Raw genomic sequence first — 18,706 nt, 5'->3', positions numbered from 1 at the left:
TGAGGACACGTATCGACGACGATATCGTTTTTAGTTTCATCGTACGTTTGCGTTTGGAGGAAACGATTTATGAAAATGCGCTCATAATTTGCAGGGTTAACGTTTGAGAAAACGAAAACTCGAGTCTATCGCATGGCGATTCGTGCAGAAGATTTAATCTAATAGTTTGGACAACGGGATAAAATTGGAAAGGATAGGATAACCGTATAATGAAACGAGTTAGGCTATCGAAAGAGGTAATCGAGGATCTCGAAAGAGGGAACTTCGTAGCCGCGTCGTTTTATCTATTCAAGCGCACCTGCGCGTCTTCCTGCTTTTCTTGCCGGGGGCCGGCCAGTCCTCGTTGCATTGCAAATGCGGATTGTTCACGACCTAGCCTAACGAGTCTCGGTGAATCGTATTCGTGAATGACGAATAATTTCATTTGATCGTCAAATTTATTCGTCTTCGCCTATATTGCTATCTATTTTTGTATTCGTAGAGCGAACAAAGATACTCCGGCGAATATAATTAAACGAACCGTAATAACTTTTTGACAAAGTACCACACAGCAAGAACAAACGCGTGTCAAATGTAAGAAGCTACGAAAAGTATCCGCACATGGTTTTATTTTCCAATTAGCTGATACAGCCTGCCTTTGATCGTGACTTCATGTAATCTTTTTCAATAATATAACCGACGATCTCGTGAGTTTCTATTGGCTCGGCAAACGTCCTGTAGTCCGTGAACCGACATCGATCGTTGCACAGCGAAGTCGAAAAACTTCTAACACGTTGCACGAAGAAAAGGAAACACATTGCTTGGGGGCGGGATCGTATTGTCCCGCTGTATCGGTGGCAGCAAATTCTAAATAAAACAGCGGAGAAGGTCGCTGTTGCGTTGCAAATATCCGTAAACTGCGTCTGATTCATATTTCCGATCTGTGTTTCTTTTTCTCATGGATCGATGTTTCGCATATCCAAAGCTTACTCTTTAATGTGATAAAAATCTGGCGAAAATTCACTCAGTGGCTGTTGAGATTAGCCGGAAGGTACGGACGCTTGTCGGTAACTTCATTTTGTAACGCGTATAGAAGATAAAGCGTTTCTTTATCAGGTTATGCATCTCATTTTCACAGTATCGAATTTTTCTTGTCCTACGAAAATATTGGCAAATTGCGTGAGATTTAACGCACTCAAAGTTCGTTCGTACGTAACGCAATTAATTAGCATGTAAATGCTTCAATGAATACAATGGCGTACGAATACCTTTCGCAGCCACTGTAGTTATTGTAATATCGAAAATATAATAATAATTAGTTTATTAATAATAAATGGATTAAACAGAAAACAATGGTTATTTAACATGAACTAATCGTAACAACGTATTATAATTAATTAACAACTCTCGTCAACACAGATTCAACTCTCTTTCAACAACGCTAACAACACTATCTCGACAACGCAATCCGCACTCTCTGACTTCTCGACTCATACCGCCGTTAATTCGTTTATGTCTCTTAGCAACCCTTTGTCTTTTGTCTGATATCTTTTGTTTAAGCTCCATCATGCACACGCTCCCCCCCCCCCCAGGGGTGGGGACATGACACCCCCCTAGGCCCCTCGTCCACGATACTACATTATTATTCATGCAAGTAGATAGATAACGAATGGCCACGACTTGATTTTGTTATATTTGCTGCAATTTGTAATAATAAATTTGCAATTTGCAAGGATAAACAACAGATGGCAAAGTTTGAATTCCGAATGACAAATTAACGGGATATTCGCGAGTAAATTTATTCAGCAACAGCAAAGTTTTACAATAACGTATTTATTCGAACAATTACCTAGATAAAAATTTATTCTACCGACCGTGCCTTATCTTCGGCCGCCACCGCCGCCGTACCGATTTATCCTCGTTTCTCCGGAGAACCGATGGGACAAATCTACGATAGGTGGCCAAGAGGAGGCGGCGAGCCTTTGAGACATTTGTCCGTCGGTGTTCTCTCACGTTTGCGCAGCCCCCGAGAAGAGGAGGTGCCGCGCGATATACAAGCGGCCCCGTCGTGTCCGCGACTACCGGTCGCCGCTCTAATTGGCACGATTTATGTCCGCCGCGGGTCGCGCGTCTTCTCGCCCTAGCTGCTCGATCAACGTCCACCCAAATTTTCGTGCTTTCCTTTTACTTTGACGAGTGGAATGCCTGCTGCCGCCAGCCATAGAGATATTCAAGGAATCGGAACTTTAAGCCGATCCAAAGGTTTCAATTCTGGACGTGCGTTGAAACGCGAGAGACGGTGAGACTCCGGAGAAACGTACGGTATATACAGGGTGTTCGGCTACAGGTGCGAGGAAATCCGAGGGGTTGATTCTTAGAGCCGAAATAACATAAAAATCAAGAATATCAAATCAATTTTTTGTTATTGACAAGTAAAAATTGTCGGTGTATGTGTAAAAATAAATGTATACAGGGTGGTTGGTAACTGGTGGTACAAGCGGAAAGGGGGTGATTCTACGCGAAAAAAGAAGTCGAAAATATGGAATAACAATTTTTCGTTTGAGGCTTTGTTTTCGAGAAAATCGACTTTGAATTTTCGCTCGGTACGCGTGCGGTACGTTATAGCGGATCTCACTGTAGATCGTTGTCTCGATTAACGTTATTCTTTTAATTTTTAAAATTTTTAAATTTTTAAATTTTTAAATTTTTATTCTATATTTCCGACTTCTTTTTTCGCGTAGAATCATCCCCTTTCCGCTTGTACTACCAGTTACCAACCACCCTGTATATCAGAAAACGTGCTGATTAATTAACTCCGTAAAATTGCGACAAGTGCGAATGCCATTTCTTTTTTTAATTCGCTATTTACTATACAGGGTGTGCCGTCTAACTTTATTATCCGAAATATCTCGCTTGACTTCGATGGTACTGAAAAGTGTTTCAGGAACAAGTTGAATGATTTCGGGTGCAACGTAATTTGACACGATTAGCTTCCAGCGTAGGTGAACGCGTGGAGGAGATACGACCGTCATCGATGTTTCTTTTAACGACATCATATGTTTTTTAACACATCGGTCGATCCAGATGAAGAAAGGTTCTCTGTAAGAAAGTAACAATTTGTTGTAACGATGTGTCTTTAAACTTTGATTTGTATTTTATACAAAAAAGGGAATGGTCTTCGTTTAAAAAGATAACGCAACTGCAGAGTGCGCGTGCATCTTTGCACTTGCACTCGTTCATCTTCTCTCTCCCTCATTTTTTCCCCGTACTTATCGTTATCGAGGAAGACGCTGGAAATTAAAAGTGTGTACACCCTGTATATAGAATTTGCGGTTATTTATGCCGTCTCCTTAAGATAAATTTTATGCACGATCTGGTTTCCCTTTCGAGATGTTGAATATTAATCATGTATCCGGATAATGTGAAATTGATAACTGTGTAAAAACTGGTACTGCTCAAGTTCGACTCTTGAGACGTTCATATACATATAGTGGCGGATAAAAGAAAGTTTATAAAATAAGGAGCAGGTGTACAAAGACCATAGTTGAACGAAATGAATTTATATTTAATAAACGCAACGAATAAATGTAATGTGCAATACCACGGAACAAATGGTTCTTGCTAACGGGATAAAGAACTTTTCGAGCAGAAGTTACTAAGACTCCTATCAATTTTAAATTTCCTTTTATCCGCCACTGTTTTTGTAAGTTCTAAAAATCCTAAAGAGCCGCCGGTGTTGGAATCTTCGAAAGAACGAGTCCTCGTTTAACCATCGAGTCGCGAAACGAACCTACGAACAAGGCCTGATCATTTGGGTCTGCGTTAGGTGTCGATGGTTGAAAAGAATCTAATTATCTTTGAACCGAGGCTCGTCACATCGATTCGGCGCAAGTATTTCTTCCAAAATTCTTGCGCGTCACGTTCAAGATGCTAGCGACACCCTTCCTGCACCCTAAGTTCGTCAATCGAAATTCTCGACTCGTAAATCAACCAACTCGCGTATAATACACGTACAAAAAAGAAGCAGTTTGAATCAACAACTTTGAGATAGAAGTAGAGGCGCTTCGAACACGCCATGGAAAATAATTTCAAGCTTGTCGAAGCGTGTCGCGGCGTGTTAGGCTCGCGTGGCACCAGGACAGATTCGCCACGCGTTCTCCACCAAGATCGAAGAGAGGAAAACGAAAGAGAAAGAGGGAGGGAGAGAGAGAAAGAGAACGTATTCGTCCAATTAATAGGCTGAATTATCGCGTAATCGATGGAAATTCGTTAGGGACTAGGAGATATCGGAGACGAGCGTGGTCAGTTAATAAATGCGCGGCGACTCGGTTTAATGCGACTAACCAGTTTCCGGCGCGTCGCAGAGCGGGACGAGGACGACGACAGACCGACCAGCAGGTGCACATGCTCGCGCCGGCTAATCTACATGCCTGGAATGCCGGTAAATTAAGGAGCCGTCGTCCTCTTCCAGCGCCCCTGCATTCGACAATTAAACTGTCCCTCGTTACTTTCCCATTATCTGATTCTAATATTTCTCGCCCGGTTGAAAAGTCGCGGATCAAAACCTTTCCTCCTCGTCTTTTTTTTCTTTTTATCTGGATCTTTGGCAGGATATTCAGATTACGTGTTCGAAGGTCGACGATCTCGAATCACGTTTTTCGTCGTTGATTTTGGTTTCGTTTCGGTAGAGTGGATTTAAGTCGATGAATGACGATATACAGGATTGGGATGGATATCTGATTTTGACGCTGTTAGTATGCGGTCTTTAGCATGTTGGTTTTCAACGAACGATATGGGTAATTTCAATGCAAATATCGTTGCGCTCCTCAGGACCATTTTATCATTACATTGGAATGGATTTAATTTGGAAATTATGTATGTGGTCTTTTCAAGGTGTTGCTTTTAAATAAATGCACACTTTCGATGCAGATATCCTTGTATTTTTTATACGTATTTTGTTATTACATTCGCTTTCTCTAACGCGTTCCTTCGTGTGTTTCTCGACGTTTGAATTTCTCGCAAATTTCCTGAACATTTTAATTCTTTTATCTTCTACTGTACCCTTTTCCTCTCTCACATCCTCGATTTGCTAATTTGCGCATTGACGATTTATTCGCTGCAGCTCAAACAAGGGTATACACTTACAGCTTTGAAAGAAAGTTAAAACTAAACTGCTAAAACTTGTTAGTAACGATACATAAAAGCGTAAGTACGCTAAGACTCGACGTAAAGGCAATCGCGATATCGCGATTGGAAAATTCTTCGACCATTGCGTTTACTTCTCAAAACTACTCTCCGCGATTAGCTAATTTGCGTATTCAAGGCTCATGCGCTCCAGCACAGAAAACTCCATGTACGCGAGACGATTGTTCCTATGTTGTGACTTCTGTGTCCGACTTGATCACGAGAGAAAATAATTTTACCATCTTTTCTAATTTTAATTTGATTTAATTTAATTTTCAAATTACCCGCACCCTAACAAAATCTGCTACAAAATTACACTATACGATTTTACCAGCTAGATCAAAGTTTCAAATACTTTCTGTCTTTCATTGTTACCGGTAGTTTGAAGCATAAAAGTTTATCAGTTTCTCCGTGACATTATGCGATTTTATTCGTACATATCCTTTGCTGCAATTTTTCATCCACCTTAAACAATCTGGTATCTCAAACATTCTATACTTTTCCTAATAACTGCCCTAAGACTTCCGACGTAAAAGCGATAGAGGAATTAAAAAGAGAATTCCACGACCACTGTTTGTTTACTCCAAACTCTGTTCACTTCGAATTTCGTTTACCTGCAGAAGCTAGTCTCGTCTGTCAACGATTCTTTTTGTCCGCTATGCGCTATCGATCTTCAATTCCAATGAACTTCTACCCGACCCGTAGGATGACGTTATCGCCAGAACGTAGCCATAGTCCACGTTATCCGCGTCTCTAATAGCCATAAATAATAACACAGCCGCTCGCATTGGTCGCGTTTCCTGGTCACCCAAGCACACGCGTGTGCGAATACGACACGCGGAGGCGAAGAATTTATCGGCGTCGCGCTCGGTTTGCCTAGCTGCCCTCGACAGGCTCGTCCCTCTTCCGCTCTTCTTTTCTACCCTGTTTCGCATTGGCCACCCGACGCGAACCGGCCATAAACAGCGGATAATCCTAGAACGAGGTGGGCGCGGTCCACAGGGAAAGCCGCGACACGATCCGTGTGGAAAAGGATGAAAAGCATGCGCCGAGGCCATAGAACGTTCCGTAATTCACGTCACAGGCCCGACGTCCAGGTCCAGGTGAAATGGTATTCACGGACGGTTAATTTATTTCGCGATCGTCCCGGAATTTATTTCGGTCGATGGCTCGAGATTTCTGAAATAAATCACAAACCGAGTTTATTATTCCTTGGAACGTGTCCCGCAATATTAAAGGAGCTTGTGGATCTTGAAAGGGCGTAGGTGGAATGCCGAGTTCTTGCAGGTTCCAAGTGTTCGTAGAAAGATCGACGATCCTTGTATCGGAATAATTGTAACTACAAAACGACGCTTTTCTAACTGACGTTGCAATTTGCACGTATCGTTTGTTCGAAATATCGTAGATTCGACGAAAATAATTTTTACGTGTTCGCGATATGAATCACGTTTATACGAATTGTTTATACGAATCGCGATAAAACCCTAACTTCCACTTGTCGAGAAATTGAAAAAAAAAAAAGGAAAAAATAGAAAAGAGCGTAAATGGTAGTACGTGATATGTTTGATGGACGATCGAACGATATTGAGAGGAGGAATTCGCGAGGACGCAGTCACGCGAGACGATTTCCTACGTTTGATCAGGTAATCGATGAGAGACATGGTGGATGCGGTTAACGGGTGTTTGTGTTTACTTGCAGAGGCGGGAAGTTCATCACGGTGGGCGACAGAATTAGGTTGCCCGACGACGTGACGATGGGATACATTATCGAGTATCTGCTGAAGAAGCAGCTCACAGTCGTCGAGCAGTTCCATTCTCATCTGGAACCGATGAAGTTCCTCAACAAGGACACCTTTGGCGATCAGGTAAGTGAAACGTTCGAATGACTGAATTTTATTCCCTAGAATTATACAGCTCTCTTTTTAGAATCATACTATCGTCTAATAAATACAATAGATATTATGGCGATGTTAATATAAATTGCGTGCTTCCCACTGCTTTTATTTTTCAATTAAATATTTCGTTTTAAACCTGTTGATTCATTCGTGTCGTACGTACTTTACTTCATGACGTAAAGTGTTGAACAAAATAAAGTTGATCAGAGTTTTGCAGTGATTGCAATCAGATAGTTCCCAGGATCCTAATACTTGTGGCTTGCAGTGTATTTCGATTTCCCGACGGCTCCATAATTTCATAATTTCTTCGTTCTTCGATCGTTTCGACCTTTACCACCGAAATCCTAGGATTTTGTCGGGAATTCGCGTGATTTCACATTTTTCCAATTCTATTCCTTTTCTGTACTTTCTTTTTCAAACTTTCACAGTTGCAGAGTTCTATCTTCAATTTTACACGATACGGTTTCTACGCAATGTGACAAATAAATACGCTGCTAGTCGAAACTGTTATAGTTGATATTACGTTTCTCGCGCACAGACAGCAGAAGGCGACGAAATTATATTTCTGCAAATTTCTTTTTCAAACTTTCACAGTTGCAGAGTTCTATCTTCAATTTTACACGATACGGTTTCTACGCAATGTGACAAATAAATACGCTGCCAGTCGAAACTGTTATAGTTGATATTAGGTTTCTCGCGCACAGACAGCAGAAGGCGACGAAATTATATTTCTGCAAAATTCCACGGATTTGCTTCTGTCTAACCGCGCTGAAGTCCTTAAATACTTGGTTCCGCGTTGAAAATGGTAATTCGCGGCGCGCTCGTCGAAGCGAGTACCGTTCGCGCTCAATCTCGGCTGAGTTCCACCGGCGGTGATTAATTGATCCGGTACGAGGCGGGGGATTAAAAAAAAGCCACGGCAGAGGGGCACAAGAGGGGAATTAAGATCGTACGGGTCGCAGTGTGAAGTCTAATCGCGGGTAATGGAATAATCCCCGCGATGAATCACCATGGCTGCTGCTGCTGCCTCTTTCCTCGCTCGTACGCGAACAATGACCAATTGATTCGATCGTCGCGTTCTCCGTTCTTCCGGAGAACGCCGACCCCTCGAACTAACTCACGCAACCCGAGCAGGTGATCGCCTTATGTTTACGCGTGGTCGTCGCGTACACCAGGTGTTATTTGCTATTACCTGCACATTTTCCAAGTTCCCCTGCCTTCCAACGCAACGTGCCGTTTTTATTAACCGGTCTGGTGTTGACAGTCGAATATCATTTTCTTATTTCACTCAATTTGGACGAGTTTTTTTTTTCGATAAATGGTAGAAACAAGTATATCTCGAGATATATAGCTGTTTCTACCGTTTAACAAAGATACCGTACAAGTCAAATAAGGGAACGATATTCAGCTGTCAACATGAAATTGGTTCGTCAAAATGGCAAACCATGAAGAAGACCGTTCGAATTGAACCAAATACGAGAATGATATTCTACCGTGAACAGGCGAAGCGTATTTCGAGATATACAGGGTGGTTGGTAACTGGTGGTACAGGCGGAAAATGGGTGATTCTACGCGAAAAAAGAAGTCGAAAATATAGAATAAAAAATTTTTTTTTTTTTAATTTTTTCATCGAGACAACGATCTACAGTGAGAGTCGTTGTAACGTACCACACGCGTACCGAGCGAAAATTCAAAGTCGATTTTCTCGAAAACAAAGCCTCGAACGAAAAATTGTTATTCTATATTTTCGACTTCTTTTTTTGCGTAGAATCACCCCCTTTCCGCTTGTACTACCAGTTACCAACCACCCTGTATAGCTGTTTCTATCGTTTAGGAAAGAAACCGTTTGAATAAAATAAGAAGACGATGTTCATCCGTCAACAGCAGATCGGTTCGCAAAAATCGCACGTACTGAAATTACTGCGAAATTATTTAAATTTACAACAATCGGAGGAAAAATTTGAGCAATTACTATCGAGATCAACCCATTAGGACGATAATCTAATAATTTCCATAATTCTCAACGATAAAACTCCAAAAGGACCGCAGAGAGTTAATAATATTCTGTAACACAACGAAATTGGATTACCAGTCGGCGGTATCTAAACGCTCTGATAGATCGTTAACAACAAGATATTGATCGATTCGTGGGTTAATTGTAGATTCATGGATTAATCCCGGCGAAACGTAGACCGATCGGTTTCGATTAAAGCGAACGAGGGGCCAAAATGTACGAGAACATTCGAAACGCGTGTGCTCCGATTTCCACGAATCCGAAGATTCTTGAAAAGCTGACGAAGTAGAAAACGAGTATACCGAAATTTTCCATGGCTCGTAAGCTACGCAAGCGTATCGTCGAGCCTCGCGGAACAAATATTTTTATAGCGCTCATAGGCAGAACATGATCGGGCTTTTGGTCTCGCGTTTCATACGACCAGCGTAATACGTGTTGCTTGATTCTCGGCCTGGAATGCGAAAATAAGCAATATCGCGTTCCTTTCTGATGATCATGCGCGTCAAGCGTGCCGTAATTTGCTCCCGATATAGCGACACGTTGTAACGAAGCATCGATTAACGATACCAGTCGACGAAACAGCACCTAACCCTTGATATTTCAATGCTGATGATCATTCACGCGCTACCAATCTCAAATGTCACGATAATCTGTCAAAAGTCTATCCGAACAAAATTATAAAACACCGCGCAACTTCTTTCTACGGTATTGCCAGTGACCTCGTACCTGATGCCACCTTCGATCGTAATTAAAATGAAAAAAGAGAATTGCAGAATGGAAAATATGAAAAATAAGAAACGTGAAATCGTGTCGATTTCTAAACTAAATTAGAATCGCATATTCTTGACAATTTTTATGCTCGACATATTCTTCGTCTCATTTACGTTACGGATTTTCTGTTGCAGGTGTCGTTCAGCTACTCGAAAGGTCCGAGGGACGAGTGGAATATTCTAAAGATCGACGGTTTCGACATGAAGGACGATCCGAAAAGGTACCATCTAATCGACATCGATATAGTAGAAAACTTCGTTTGTATGAACTCTGCTTATTCGAACGAAATTGAAAAGTCCAGCGGAAGAAACTCTTACCGATTGCATCTATCTATTTGTGCGTGAACTCTTATTGTCAGAACGAAGAATCGTAGGTAGTGGGAAGTTGGATGGTCTCCATCGCACGAACCGCGACTATATAAATCACTCGTTGTCAGAGAAATTCATACGAACGAAGTTTAATTTATCTGTATAACGGTAACAACACGGTACCTATATCCTAAGAATCCTCCCTTTACTCCGTTTTTTTTTTGCATTTTTAACACTAACTTCACCAGGCCCGATCAAATGACCGGTTTCAAAATTTAATTTCAAATTACGAAATTAAGAATACACTCGCTGTTATTCCTCTTGTTTGCCTAACTTCATGCAAATTCCTATAATAACAAAATCGAAAAATTGATCGATCTGATAATATACGAATTTGCATGTAGACGAACAAAAGAAACAACGACGAATGTACAATTTTAATGAAATTTCGAAACCGCTCGCCTGACCGGAGGTAACGTTAGCGTGGAAATATCTTTACCACCATCGTTTAACTAACTATCAACGCCAACGTTAAACCATAATCCATCGGTAGGACAGTTTCGACATCTCCGTACCTCGACGAAGATAATTCGTCTTCTGTTTCCATCCGCGTCGCGTTCATCCTCAATTTCCTCGGCGCTCTCTAATGTCTCTTTTTCAACCTGCTCGACAAAAGCATCCGGGAAGGTGTCGAGCCTCGACGGAGCTAATCTATCCTTTTCCTCATCGAGGCAAAGGGAGCACAACAGATAGCAGTCGGGCGAAGAGGAGAGGAAGAGTAATTAGCAGCGGACAGCTACGTGTGCCACAGGATCTTCCTGCTTTCGTCCTTTTCCCTCGTTTCGAGGGAACGCGTCGTTTCACGCGCGCGTCTTTTTCCTCTCGTTTCTTCGACCCGGTTGCACAGCGCGGCGTAAAGGCACGAATTGCTCCGGTAATTGCCCGGCCCGCGCGAACGAAAGCGGAAGGGCACCGAGCTAATGACAAAGATGCCACCGTGCACGCCGCGCTCTTAATTGACTTTATTATAATTACCAGTCGGACCGACCTTTTACGACCGACCATTTCCCCCTTTCACCGTTTCATTCTGCTCGCTCGAGACGTTTCGCCGCTCGTTCTACCATTTTTTTCAGCCGACGATTTTCCTAGGCACCGGGCGGTTTTATTCTTGCCACGCGACCGAGTTCGGGAAAGATAGGCGAACTACCGTTTCTATGAATATTAACGAGCCTTTCGCTGCTTCGCAGCGGCAGCCCGAGGAAAACAGATCTCGTTTCGCGTGGAATTATCGATCAGGTGCCTCCTAACGTAACTAATGCCCCGATATTTCTTCGCTCCGCCATCGAGTTCGAAATTAATCCATCGTGCACGTCGAATAAACTGCTGCAACGAGAAGGCTGATCGGCGAATTTCCTAGTAATTCGAATAAATCAACCGGAAGCAAGTTGAAGTTCAGCCGAAACAAATTGCTCTTTGAAACGTATTATAAAATCAGTCGACCGATATTCCTATTAATATGCTTTCTCGCTTTTCCATGTGAAATCTGTACCTTCCTTTCTCTTTGATCTTTCGGTGATCTCGTAGGAAGATATAATTTGAACGTAGTTGCTCCCTTATTGCCTCAGAACCTGGAATCCCTAAACTCGACTAAACCGATTCTCTGTAATCCCGATTGTACGAGTCCCCGAGGGTAATCATATTCCATATTAAAGCATAATTAAACCAACGAAAACTAATTTAAAATTAATTGGAATCTAATTACTCTTTGGACCGTACTATAAATCTATAGCCAATTAACGTTCGTATCTAGGGCTGAACTTTTTATTGCAAAACTTGTACGTCTTTCTTTCTCTTTTCATATTAATAAATACAATTACGATATAATTTTTTGATACAGTTTAGACGGCAGCTGAATCTTCGATTCTTTGTAATCTCAATTCTTCGAATATCATACGGGTAATATTATTGCACATTACCATAATCAAACCAACGAAAACTAATTTAAAATTAATTCGAATCTAATTACTCTTTGGATGGGCTATAAATTTATAGCCATTTAATGTTCGTACCTAGGGCTGAATTTTTCATTGCAAAATTTGTACGCCTTTCTTCCTCTTTGATTTCTCAATAATCTCTTAACAAATATAATTACGATATAATTGTTTAATACAATTTAGACAGCAGCTGCCTGCTTATTACTTACTGCAGCGAATCTTTCGATCTTTAAATCCGGTTGCATCTTCGATTCTCTGTAATCCCAATTCTTCGAATATCATACGGGTAATATTATTGCACATTACCATAATCAAACCAACGAAAACTAATTTAAAATTAATTCGAATCTAATTACTCTTTGGACCGTATTATAAACCTATAGCCAATCGATGTTCGTAACTAGATACGAACTTCTGCACCTTTCATTGCGAAACCTATACGCGTTTCTTTCTCTGTAACTTCTCTTAAACTTTTTATAAAGTACGCTATTTCAACGAATATAATTATGATGCAATTCCTCGATATAATTTAAGTAGTTCTACCTACCTGTTACCGATTGCAGCAAATCCTTCGATCGTTAAATCCGGCCAAATCTCCGATTGTCTGAAATGCCAGTTCTCTGAAACTCACAGGATATAATAATACTCCAGATTGCCACGGTTAAACCGACGAAAACTAACTTGAAATTAATTCCAATCAAATTAGTACTATAAACCTATAGCCAAAACTAATATTCGTATCTGAAAACGAACGTTCGCATCTTTCCATACGAAACCTATACACCTTTCTTCCTCTTTAACTTCTCGATATAATTACAAATATAATTACGATACAATCCCACGGTAAATATAATTTCAACGTAGCTGCCTCTTCACTACAGCAAATCCCTACAGTCGCTAAATCTGACTAAATCTCCGATTCTCTGTAATGCCAATTCTCCGAATCTCGATCGTAATATTCCAGATTACAACGATTAATATTCCCATGCTTGCAAGATTTAACCGATCGATCTTGCAATTTCCTAATCTCAATAGTTTCCAACCTTAAATCAGCAACGTTCCAATTTGCCGCTGTTCCACTCAAACTTCCACCGTTCCACGCCCATAGCCGTGTCAACGTTACCAAACGTCGTGATCGTTATGAAGATACACTGGTCCACGTGTCGATATGTTCTAATTACAGATTCAGGTCGATCCACTGCCATCTGTTCCCACACGTACCCAATTGTCCGCACAGATGATGACCAGCCGGACAATCCAAATCGTAACAAGAAGAGAAATGCGCTCGATCGGCCGTTGCATCAACGGTCGGTTGTCGGTTGGCCATTGAGATCGGCCCTCGTCTCGACCTAATATCGTTGTAATTTGTTATCTCGTAGTATTTCCTTTTGTTGCGACGTCTTGTACATAAGTGTAGATACGCGTCTACGTGGCTCCATCGACGTTTACGAGTCAGGCAGGAACGTTTTATCGACGACTTTTCGTACTTTAGAAGATGTATTTCCTTCGCTGATGGAAATACCAGAGAGTTCCCTTTTTTTTTTTTTTTTTTTTTTTGACCGTGCTGTGATTTGTACATTTCAATCTGCAATTGTTGTTATCCATCGAGGGACTTTCGACGTTTCGACAAAGCGTTGAGCACAGAGCGGGACGGGCAAATGAAAATTTGAAAGGTAAACGATAGGACAGAAAAATACGATAATTTTGTGAAATAAGATTCACTGGACCATGGAACGAACATTATACTATAATACAGGTAAGTAATTATCGGTAACGCGGTGAAAAGTAGGTGGTATGAAAGTTGCCGGTACTCGAAGAATATCAATTTTAGATTTTCTTTTGTTCGCCATCGCGTACCTTCGAGACGAGAAATCGCGCGTACTATTAGGTCGTCCGAAAAGTTTCTTTCGCTTTATAAGGAAATAATGGACACATTTTCCGTTTTATATTATTTTATCGAATTACGTATGATCCATTCTGTTCTATCAAACTAAGGATTAGTTGTTGTAAGGTTGTTGTAAAAGACGTGTCTGTAGAATAAAGACACTTTTCGGACAACCTAATACTTAATAAGTGTACTCTCGTACTTTGCCGAAATATAAAATTTCTATTATTGGATGAGTGTAATCAGGCATCGACGATTAACGAAATAACGCAGCATGGTTAGGTATACGGTTGTTATGTTTTAGAAACGACGAAGGATGATAAAAGAACGCTGAGCTTCCCTCGAAAGTCAAAGTACGCGCGAATAATCATTAGAACGCGGATACTTATGCGAATTCACATTTCCGTGAAAATATTTGCAAGAGTAGCTTCTAAGCAAACATATTAAACGTTGCGAAGAACGCTACTTTCCACGTTTCACACGTCTTTGCACGATACGTATTCTACGCATTTCTTCACCTATGTAATTTCCTACGAAACGCATGAACATCCGCAGTCTACGCGTTATTGCGCTTCTTACAATTAGCAAGAGTAACGATATTTGATTGCTCTTTTTTATTTTGTTGCTCCAGTAACAACGGCGCAATTTCTCGAAAGAATATCTTTTCTTTAATTTAACAGTCTGTCGCGCGAGTCTCGTTCCTGTAATCTCGTACTTGCGTATACTTTCGCATATTCTACCAACGAATATCAAGAGAGAAAAAAAGAAGTTGGTTTTAATATTTAGATATTTCGCGGGAAACATTTCTCTTATCGTTCGTGGAGTTTATTGTATTGCCACTGTATATAAGGAGTACATATTTGACGTTTGTATATATGGAAATTATAAAATGGAACACCCGGAGTTATCGCTGCAAGTTGGAACGTTTTCGACGACGCGGCTGGAGCAACGAGGAATTCTTCGTTTTTGGGATCCGCGTCGTCGAAAGCGGCGAAACTTCCATCGCGGAAGATCCATTCGATCGATAACGCCGGGTGAATTGGTTGTACCATATGATAAGAGAGTATTTGGCGACATTCTCGTCGTCGCGTGACGGAATTACCTTAAGCTAGTCTCCCGTGTAAAGAAGCAGATGGTCGTACCATGTGATATTTAATGGGTGTGAGTGGATTCGTGTTTCTGTGCCCGGTTGTGCGTTATATAAGTTCGGGAAAAATCGGATGCGATCTTCGTTCTTTCGAATAGCCAGCGTTCCTTCTTTGTTCGAAAGACGAGGAGACAAAGAAACGTGGACAACTAGTAGAATTCAGTTTCAATTTTTATCCATTGAACCGCTTGCCTCGTGACTACGATTATTTACGCCGATTCGTATTTTTACAAACAGCTGGTGGAAGAAAGAAAGGAAATTTTGTTTCGTCTGTTAATACTTTACCGACCGCCAACAATTCAACGGCATACGCACGTCCGACCGGCATCTCAGGCGCAGATTCTCCTTGGCGCCGGCTCTGTTTCCGTTTAGACTCTCCAATCTTTCGATTCTTTTCGTTTATCGCGAACGGCACGTTTTTCAAATTGGTATAAAACTGTGGGAGCTTACAAAGCAACGCAACCGACGCAACTGAGCAAGGTACCTTGGTACTAAATAACAAATTACTGCTCGAATAATGAGAAAGATTGGCGGCGACAAAAAGTCGATTAATAGGCTATCGGTGGGTAAGCATCGGCGAAAAAAAGCAGATTAATAGGCTATCGGTCGGTGACAAAAAACTGATTAATCGGTTATCGGTCGGTAAAGTGTTGAATATTATAGCGAGTTTTCATTGAATATTTTATAGGCATATTTCTATCTATTTTACGAGTAGTTCTGCACATCCGAATTTCTCAAACTTCGTTGCAGGGATTACAGTTTCTATCGCGAGGAAATTACGTTTCGACTTTAACGTCAACTTTCCGTTCTATGATTCCTTGCAATACGAATCATTTGTAACATTTTCATACGATATCGTGCAATTATTGAATGTAATACGCGCGATGTATAGAATAGAGCAACGAAGAGCGAATTCACATAGATAAGTATTAAAAGAATCATGAGGCAAGAGTTTGAACTTATCGATAAAATAATCATTCGTTCGATCAGTTGTTTGTCAGCTACAAAAATAACAATGATAGCAAAAAATATGATCCAAAGATAGATCGTTTAAATACAAGTGGTAAAAAAATAACAATTTCATTGTCCTCGATTTTTTCGTTCTCGTTTTGCGTGATATTGATCCAATCAGTGTGCAATATCGCGAGGTATATATATATAGAAAGAGAGAGAGAGAGAGAGAGAGAGAGAGAGAGAGAGAGAGAGAGAGAGAGAGAGAGAGAGAGAGAAAGAGAGAGAGAGAGAGAGAGGAAGAAAATAGTATTCGCGAACCAATGAGCAACAGTCGGATTAATTGTTCTTTCCGGCGTTGTATTACGTAGTGCACCTGTTGCATTCGAGCATTGGGAAAAAAAAATCGGGCTTTTTGATGAATGGAATTGGAAAACATGACGGATGTACGATTACGTACGTTGTAACAATGAAGTTTTATATAATACACTGTATCTATTATACGGTAGATCCGATTTTAGCCAGTTCTCATTACGATTCCTCTTCCGGTTTCCTCCTCGCTGAAAATAATTTGATTTCGCCATCATTTCCCTCGGGTGAATATTACTTCGCTTCGTAAACTTTTAATTAGCGGAATGTTTCGTTTTAGAAGTTATTCGGCCGTGATTCGATCGATTTTGTAATTTCAATTAGTTTTCAGAAACGGCAAGTCCTCTAGATTTCAGTTCAAAGACGCGTCTGTAAAAAACAAAATAAAAAATAAAGAAAAACACCAAGGGGGATTGTTCGTTTAAAGAGATCGAGGGATCGAGGGATCGAGGGATGTAAGCGACTTCCTGTCCAAGTATCTCCATCTGTTCCGATTTGGAAGAGACCGACGACCAAGTCGGTAAAGTTGCTTCCTTCGTTCTTTGTTTTCGATTCTCTGCGCTTATGGGATCGTTTCGGACGATGCTCTATCGTAAATCCTACAAATACATCTTCTGCAATGAATTTACGATAAAACAAAGATACAATTGCGAGGAAACTTCGTCGAAACTGCGTATATCGTCTGTAGTTTCAAACTAATAACAAAAATCGACGGAAGTAAGTATATACATATCCAGCGAGACGTCGTGACTTCGTAAACGATCGTCGATCACGAAGGGAATTCAAGGTAAGTCCGTAGTCGATAAAGCTGTAAAATCACTTATCGATAGATATTCTCTCCACGCATTTCCTAGTTATTTCATATCCCATCGAAAAAACCATCACGTAAATTACATCCGAAGTGCCAATAATTATTCGTTAGATCCAAAAACTCTTTCCACAATTCCAAATAAAGTACCGTTACATTCAAAGAAGGAACACGATGCCACGTCTCTCGACTCGAATAATCCTCTCCAATTACTTCCCTTCTTCGCTTTGCAATTAAGAAGAGCCAGCTTCCTACTTTCAATTCCTGTTCCCTATCTCCGGCGAACTCGCAATTCGCAATTTACCTCCGTTCTCTGCAAATGTATATCCTTGACACGCGTGTTGCCTCCTCGGAGGCAAGTTGGTTTCTACATCAAAGAAGAAAGTTATCGTTCCACGATGGTCCCGTTACGTATCGCGGCACACGAACCGCTTCTCGCGATTGCTTTTTCATGATTCGGCCGTGCGCTGGGAAAAAGACACGGCTGATGGTGGTGGTGGTTCCCGCGAATGCGATGGAGGTATATTTACGAGCTACATGGCCCGGGCACATATTTACTCGGAGGCTCTTTCACAAAAATTTATTCGGCCGTCTCGCGGGGATGCGAGCTACTCCCTGCGGAGAGGATCGCTAGCGCGTTTATTCGCGTGCTTCTCCCTTCTTCCGAATTTCCACCACGCGAGCACCCGGCAGCATAAAGTTACGGGCCCGCTGTAAAACTAAGCTACGCTGCTCCGAGCTAAGTTTCAAAATATTTCCTTCGATACATACACTGCCACTCGAAAATGTCGCAACATTTACTTATTTCTTTTTTTTTTTTTTTCTGAAAAATGATTTCATAATTACACGATTATGGATAAGTCAAATCGCTATAGTATCGACTTACTTTCGCACGAATTTCATTCTTTCTGGATGTTTCACGATTTGCGGAAATATGAAATTTGCGCAAACTGCATTCTCTGTATACGGTATAAACAGTAAAATATATTATAGCTATGTTTCTAAATATTTCTTTGATGTTCGTGGTCCGATGATTCCATGAAAAGGTAGTAAACGTTCGAATTGCCAACTCGTCGTACTTTCGTTCCACAAATCGTGCAAAGGTGTCCGGGTACGTATGATCGCTAACGCGTATATATATATATATTTTTTATTATTATTTAATTTGTATTTTACAATTTGTCCAACTGGACATTCGGCAAATTTTTCTAACTTAATTGCTAAATAACACGTGGATGGCTATCCCCAGTGGGATATCATCTTCGAGTTTGACTATTTTATTTCTTTAGCGAGTTCTGTGGAGTGTTTTCCTTTTAGTCTTCTTTCTATGAGAGTTTTGCTCGCGTCAGCAGCCAGCTGGTGCTAACGCGTACATGGAAAGGCTAAGCCGTAGCAAGTTAC

At 41.0% G+C, this 18,706-nt stretch overlaps 1 protein-coding gene across 3 annotated transcripts in view; it reads left to right on the top strand.

Moving 5' to 3' along the window:
• Positions 1-14,139, top strand: part of fng (Fringe glycosyltransferase) — a 126,217-nt gene extending 112,078 nt beyond the window's left edge. For all 3 annotated transcript variants that reach the window (XM_069110380.1, XM_069110379.1, XM_069110381.1), the window contains 3 exons: positions 6,863-7,028; positions 9,978-10,063; positions 13,329-14,139. In XM_069110380.1, coding sequence (XP_068966481.1) covers positions 6,863-7,028; positions 9,978-10,063; positions 13,329-13,386 — 310 coding nt within the window. In that variant the 3' untranslated portion in view covers positions 13,387-14,139. The remainder of the gene's footprint in view (positions 1-6,862; positions 7,029-9,977; positions 10,064-13,328) is intronic.
• Positions 14,140-18,706: the final 4,567 nt, after the last annotated feature.

Source organism: Bombus flavifrons, chromosome 3, assembly GCF_040668555.2.
Source record: "Bombus flavifrons isolate JBK064 chromosome 3, iyBomFlav1_principal, whole genome shotgun sequence".
Taxonomy (NCBI): Eukaryota; Metazoa; Arthropoda; class Insecta; order Hymenoptera; family Apidae; genus Bombus; species Bombus flavifrons.
The sequence above is the reverse complement of the archived record's forward strand: the minus strand, read 5'-3'. Positions and strand labels throughout refer to the sequence as shown.